The sequence below is a fragment of the Lycium ferocissimum genome, chromosome 3 (genome assembly GCF_029784015.1).
Source record: "Lycium ferocissimum isolate CSIRO_LF1 chromosome 3, AGI_CSIRO_Lferr_CH_V1, whole genome shotgun sequence".
Taxonomy (NCBI): domain Eukaryota; kingdom Viridiplantae; phylum Streptophyta; class Magnoliopsida; order Solanales; family Solanaceae; genus Lycium; species Lycium ferocissimum.
The window spans coordinates 70509433-70516567 of record NC_081344.1 but is presented as its reverse complement, the minus strand read 5'-3'; the positions used below and the strand labels follow the sequence as shown (position 1 = coordinate 70516567).

Sequence of the window (7135 nt, the reverse complement as noted above, 5' to 3'; positions counted from 1 at the left end):
CCAAATAATTTAATCCGCGAACCTAACTGACTCATATATATAAGTCAAATCCAGTTTCCAAAGAGGTAAAGAATCCTAATCTTTCTAGTAGAGTCAAGATTATCTGCTTAATTAATTGGAATATTTGAGGCACCGCAAAGTATGACTCCTTTACAATCAATACTTTTCCTCGACAAAATTAACCGACCTAAATTAGCAAACGCCTAAGTAAGCATCTTTTAGCCAAAAAAGAACTACATGATGATAAGAAAAATATAATATTTAATGAAGATAATGGATGCTAATTCTCCTATGATTTTGATTTGATTAATGGGTAATGTCTCTAGGAGCTGCTTTCTCTCCATGCAACGTGTTAGAAAAAGGATTATTTTTTTTGTACGGACATTTCCATTAGAAATAGGATTCATCTTATGCACTAATAATACAAAACATATTCACACTATCATTATAATTTTAGCAGTTGTAATATATTGTATGCTTTCTTTTCTAGGTAACATGCTCTACTGATTATGGAAAGTTACATAATTTACAACAAAAAAATCACACAATCAATGCTTAGAAATTAATTCCTTAAAAAGATCATTATTAGTATAACTAATTGGTGCTAATTTGGAGTTTGTTGAGGGATTCTCATAAATGGAGTGACCATGGACCCGCCATGAGCAATTTATTCATGAAAGACAATTTTCACTAACAGGGTTATGATAAATACTTACTCGTATTGGGGGTTTACATCAAGCTAAATCAATTTATTATATGAGTACAACCAAAGGATGTGGGGCAGCGGATGGGGCTGCTCCTCCCTTAACCAAAGGTCTCGGATTTGAGCCTTGGGTATGAAAAAATTTGGTAGGGAGCGCTTCCCCCCGAATGGGCCCTACGCAACGGGAATCCGTATATAGTCGAGCTCGAATGAGGATACCGGACACTGAATGGGACCCAATTTTTTTTTTTAATTATATGAGTGATTTAATAAAGTTAAAAAATTATATATTAGTTAATTGTAAATAAATGATAAATATATGTTCAAACACGTAATTTATCTATTAGTTTGATGTAATTATTTGATACGTATAAGGTTTGCAAAACTTTGGGTTGAAGTGGACAGCAATATCTTGTATTGGATAACATCAGACATCTTTCTCCATCTCACTTGATGCTTCCACGTTGGTCTATATATCATAACACGATCAACATTTTGTTTTATAACGGCAGTGTCCATGACTATCTTATTGATGCTCGTTATATTCATCGGCACAGTTATACCAGTTAATTCTGTCCACTAATACTTAGACAATAGAAATAAATCGCCTTTTATTTTTTCTCGATTAGAAATTGAACCGTGAACTCCAAAATTCGCACCTACTTCCTTGACCACAGGTCACACCTTTAGGCTTTAGGTGCAACATCATCACCAAAGATATGAAAATAACAAGTTTGAACCAACCAAAGATAACACCGGGTGAAATTTTCCCCTTTACACAAAATATATTAAAGAATAATGAGGTTGTAAGTGCAAACCAATATGGATTTGGAGAAGAGAAAAATGGAAGCTTTGAGAGCACGAAAATTGGGTTAAAAGGGACTGGTCGGGTTAATTTAATTGAGATGGCTTTTAATTTGGTGGGACCGCTAAATGATATGGACCATTTAATTGGAGGTCGTATGTCAAACGGGTACATTATTTTTGTTTTTCCTAGTATTTTAAAACAAGCCATTTGAGTTGTTAACGGTAAGTGGCATGCATGAGCCATTTTACTCATGACAGTGGAATAAATAGACTCAATTATTATCGTGTGGCATGGATGAGCCATTTCAGATAGTTTAATGGCTTATATCTGAATATAAAACCCCCATACCTTTTTCTTAACAAGGATTACATGTTTTGGGACAATTCAAACGCCATTGAGTCTCTTCAATAACCTCAAATGGCTACCTAAACAAACAGTATTAGCACATTTGCTTACTATTATTGCAACTAGTAATTCACTTTTAGTGAAATCATGAAATAGTCATGGATCAAAACTCAAAAAGCTAATTCAGGAATATTTTGCAAATATATTTCAAAAAATTCTTTCTTTTCAACGCCCACCCCCCACCCCCCAACACTCCCCCAACCCCAAATCCCCTCGCCTTGTTTTCCTAGGCTATTATGTATATAAAGCTCCATAGTGCGAACAAGTTCCTCAACTCAACAACTTAACTCACCTGATCAACAAAATTATATTTCAATCATACCCTTCATCTTCAACAAAGTTATAATTACAAACTCTTTTCAATCAAGCATTATCCGAAGTACAATCAGATATCTCTATAACAATCATTCTCCGTGACAATTATAACGTTTTTTGGGAACTGATTTCTCATGTTATATTATACTATATGAGCCGCCGACTCCAACTACTGTTCATGTACAATCCATACTAGTTTTGACCAACTTCCCACCCTAAATCCTCTACGTTCTTGACATTCTCTATAACAACATTTCTCTATAATAGCCAAAAAAAATCCGAACGAACAATATCGTTATAGAAAAGTTTGACTATATTTAAAGCTCATAGCTCTATTCCAAAGTCTATAAGATGGAGTCTATAAACAAGATGGCAGCTGAGAAGCCAGTGGTGATCTTCAGTAGGAGCAATTGTGGCATGTGCCACTCAATAAAGACTCTAATTAGTAGTTTTGGTGCTAATCCAACAGTGTATGAATTGGATGAAATTCCAAATGGGCAACAATTGGAGAGGGCATTGATGGAATATTCAGGGAAAAAGCCAACTACTCCAGCAGTGTTCATAGGACAAGAATTAGTTGGTGGTGCCAATGAGATTATGAGTCTCCATCTCAAGGGAAAGCTTGTCCCAATGCTAAAGGAAGCAAAAGCCATTTGGTTATAGTTTTCTCTGACGTAAGTGACCATCCGAGGAATTAACTCATATATTCTGCAAATCTACGGTCATAGAGATAGTCTTTTAAAAAAAAAAAAAAAAAGAATAAGCGAAGAATCTGAGAGCCAATGGCGCACGGTTCAGAACCGGTGGATAATGGGCAGCCTCTTTTCCCTTCTCCACTTAAGTACCAGGCTTTAGCAAGCAAAACCCAAATCCATGATGTTCGCCTAACAAACATCACGCATTGAGTTCTTACAACTAGACAAAAGCCTGAGGGCAATCATGCATGGAGATAGTCTTGACATGTATATCCAATAAAATGACCATTACTGCTTAATGTAGTCATTGAGCAACTTTTACCTAACAAACTCAATGATTACTTTGTTTTGTTACATAAAAGTGCTCTTAATGTAGTCATTAAGCAACTTTTATCTAACAAGCTCGTAAAATACAGGCTCAATCGAGCAATATTATCCATATTGTATTATTCCAAAAGTGTGAGTTATTTGTAGATATACGAGTAAATCTATCTAAGGAAACAAAATATCTTTACTTATGATTAATGTGCTGTGCATGCTATATCAAGATGCGTTTATGTACATTTTGTAACACTTCCCCTCAAGTTGAAGTATAGATATTAACATGCCAAACTTGTTACAAGGGAATCAGGGGGCGGCTCAAGAACATTGGAGCAGTGGCGGAGCCAGAATCCACACTAAGGGGGTTCAAAAATATAAATTAGTTAACAAATGAAGAAGTCAAGGGGGTTCAATATGTACTATATATACATAAAAAATAGTTTTAACATTGTAATTACAAGGTAATATTTCGCCGAAGGGGGTTCGGCTGAACCCCCTAGCCACTACCTGCATCCGCCCCTGCATTGGAGGCCTAAAGCCGAACTTTATTAAGAGGCCTTAACCTTTACAAAGAAATTCATATTAAGTAATTTATTTCATGCTTTATAGTTGACATATGTGGATCTGATAAATAAGAAAAAATTAATGTACTACTATGACATATATTAAAAAAGCACATTTCATTTTTTTTAAAAAGAAAATTAGAACAACTGAACTTGATTCGAGAAGTTTAAAACTTGATATTAGAATAAATTTTAGTATTTCAATTTGTTTGTTGTCATGCTTGAGAACTTCAGAAAGAATGAAAGAAAAAATAATTTTAATTTATTCAATGTCCTTCATCTCTAATTTTTAAGAGAAAGAAAAGAGAAGATAAATTATACTAAGTTTTTTTTTTTTTTTTTTGAGAAAAAATATTAATATTAAAATATAAGTTTTATTTTGAGAAAAAAATATTAATATTAAGATATAAATTAGCTATTAGTCACCATCAAACACACTGAAAAATAATTCTCTTATCTTTTCTTACGAAGATCTTATACTCTTTTATCATAATATTTACATTTTTTTTTTTGAAGGAAATTACTATAGAAATATCCTATTATTAATATTAAAATGGGGCCCTAAAAATTTTGGGCCCTCAAGCCCTTGCTTCAGTTGCTTGGCCCTTGAGCCGGCACTGAAGGGAATTCCACCCGAGTTCCACTCTAAGCCTTTGCGAATATATCACCCAACTATAAGTAACATAAAAGGAAAAAAACTTAGTACAGTACCATATATTCACTTTAATTATTTTTAACCAGTAGTGGTATTTTCCATCCCCGAGCATCTTTAATTTTCAATTTATGAAAAAATACCACTATTGGTTCCAAAAACAAATCCCTCATTCCAATCTGTGCATCTTTAATTTCCCTGAGAAAGAATTAATAAATGTCTTTTTACAATTTTACCACTAGGATTCTGATACCGACTGGGTCGTTTGGTTCAAAACGAGGATATCCCGAATTATAATCAGGATTATAACAATCAATCTCGCCTTTTATATGGGGTAAGTTGTTAAAAAAAACCTCGTTTCCATCCCGAGCATCTTTTCTTTAATTTTCCATTCATCATAAAATACCACTATTGGTAAAAAAAAAAAAAAATCCCTCATTTCCATCCCCCGAGCATCTTTAATTCCCCATTTATAGAAATTTACCACTATTGGTTCACAAAAATTCCTCATGTCCACCGCTGAGCATTTTTAATTTCCCATATATATATATATATATAGAAAAAAAGATTGCATATTTTAAATTTCTGCGCCATTTTTGTGAAATAGTACTAATTTTCTCTATATGAAAACTTACCTTTAGGTCCGACGAACCATTCAAGCTGTGATCGGATTTGTGACCAACCATACAACTCCATTTTTATTCGAATTTGCTTTTTTCTTCAACTAAAGAATTAAAAAAAAAAAAAAAAAAAAAAAAAAAAGGAAAAGAGGCAAAAGAATTTACTTGATACAAAACTTATCAAAGAACTAGATCCCGTATATAGTATACACAAAAATGACCTTAAACTTTTAGTATACCCTTTTTGTTTTGATTTATCGTGTTTAAGGTTTTAGAGTTGTTAGCTCCGTGACACGATGTTATTTCGATCTGACATCAATTTATTTGTGTGGATTATGAGATAGAACACGAGTGAGTGTGTGTGTTTTGGAGTTTTCTTTCCTTCTCTATGTAGAGAGTTCATTCTTTGAGATTGTTTGCTTATATATTTCACACACAAGCACTCTCTCTCTCTCTCTCTCTCTCTCTCTTTCTTTCTTTCTTTCGCTATAACCCTTTTTTTTTCTCGCTTTGTTTGTTTTTTTCCTATGTACCCTCCAGAAATTTCAATAATATACAATCTAACATACAGAATTACATTTCGTAATCATATTTTAAAGTACACCCATTATAGCCACTTTTTCACAATGCTCATGACTTTCAAAATAAGGTGAACAATGTATCAACATTGTATAAGAATGTATATATGTATAAAGTGTTTATATCCGAAATTAATTTGTGTACAACAATATACAATACTTTTTCAATTGTAGTGGGGGTACAAATATATAACGAACTTTTGAAGTAAGAGTGTGAAGACCCGGCATGTACGCTTGCGGACACGGGCACTTGTACCGCTGAACATGTGACATACTCAGATATTGTACGCAAGAGGGTGCTTAGCCAGTTCGATATACGCTGCAGCGGTTGGGATCGAACCCGCGACCTTGCACTTGCCTTTACATTCCCCTGAGGGAATCGTCTCTTACCAATTGATGGCTCGTTAGTAAAGACGATTCAATGTAAGGCAAGTGCGGGTCACCATTCGACGCTCCAGCGGCTTCAAACTATGTATCGTCTCCCCCCAGTATGTCATGACATGTTCGGTCGTGGGGCAAGGCCGGGGTGCACGCGTACGCGGGGCCCTAAAAAAGACGCCTTTTGTGAGGATCCCGATGTCTTTTCCGGGTTGCCCTCGTGAAATTTCAACTTTTACGGGTATTAGCTTGCGGCCAGATTCGCACGGGACTTTGCCCCATTTAATCCCCCTTTGTGCGGCGCTACGGGGTATCGGGCCGGAACCTCCGGCTTTTACCCCACTGAGGTCGCCTTTCGGTTAGTTGTTTTGGAGGACCCGGCATGTACGCTTCAGGACCGAGCCTGGCCCCGTGAGCGTGTCATGACATACTCGGATATTGTACGCAGGGTGCTCCGATTCGATATACGCGCAGGCGGTTGGGATCGAACCGCGACCTCACTTGCGCTACATTCCCGGGGGAATCGTCTCTTCCATTGGTGGGATGAACCGCGACCTTGCACTTGCCTTTACATTCCCCTGAGGGAATCGTCTCTTACCAATTGAGCTGCAGCGTATATCGAACTGGCTAAGCACCCTCTTGCGTACAATATCTGAGTATGTCATGACACGTTCATGGGGCCAAGGCCCGGGGTCTGCAAGCGTACATGCTGGGTCCTCACAAAGAGGCACAAATTAGGCCATTTCGGGTAATTTTACAAACATGGGCTATTTCGGAGAATTATTTTTCCTAAATAGTCATAGAGGGTTATTTTTGTTACACCCCGTAGTATCGTACGTCGAGATTTATAAGTGTTGAAGGTTTTAAGTGCGGATACTAGAGTTCCCTTCAAGGATATATGATATTATGCGAGCTAATCCTATGGTTATGACGATTTACGTTCATCTAGTAAGCTATAGAAGGATTGGAGGGCAAGTGAAGCAAAGAATTAAATTATTGGAACTTTGGAAAAAACATGAAGACGACACAGTTCGATTTGGAGAAGAATATCTTATAGTATATGAAGAGTTTTGGAGCAAAACTAAAGCCTAAAATGA

General features: G+C 36.0%; 1 protein-coding gene across 1 annotated transcript; it reads left to right on the top strand.

Annotated features, from left to right (window-relative positions):
* Positions 1 to 2363: 2363 nt before the first annotated feature.
* LOC132051243 (monothiol glutaredoxin-S1-like) lies at positions 2364 to 2909 on the top strand. The gene has a single exon (XM_059442487.1). The coding sequence runs from the start codon at positions 2583 to 2585 to the stop codon at positions 2892 to 2894; it is 312 nt and encodes a 103-aa protein (XP_059298470.1). The 5' UTR covers positions 2364 to 2582; the 3' UTR covers positions 2895 to 2909.
* Positions 2910 to 7135: the final 4226 nt, after the last annotated feature.

Bases quoted from the DNA above. Each gene is read 5' to 3' on its own strand.
- LOC132051243 (XM_059442487.1), top strand. From the start codon at position 2,583: ATGGAGTCTATAAACAAGATGGCAGCTGAGAAGCCAGTGGTGATCTTC.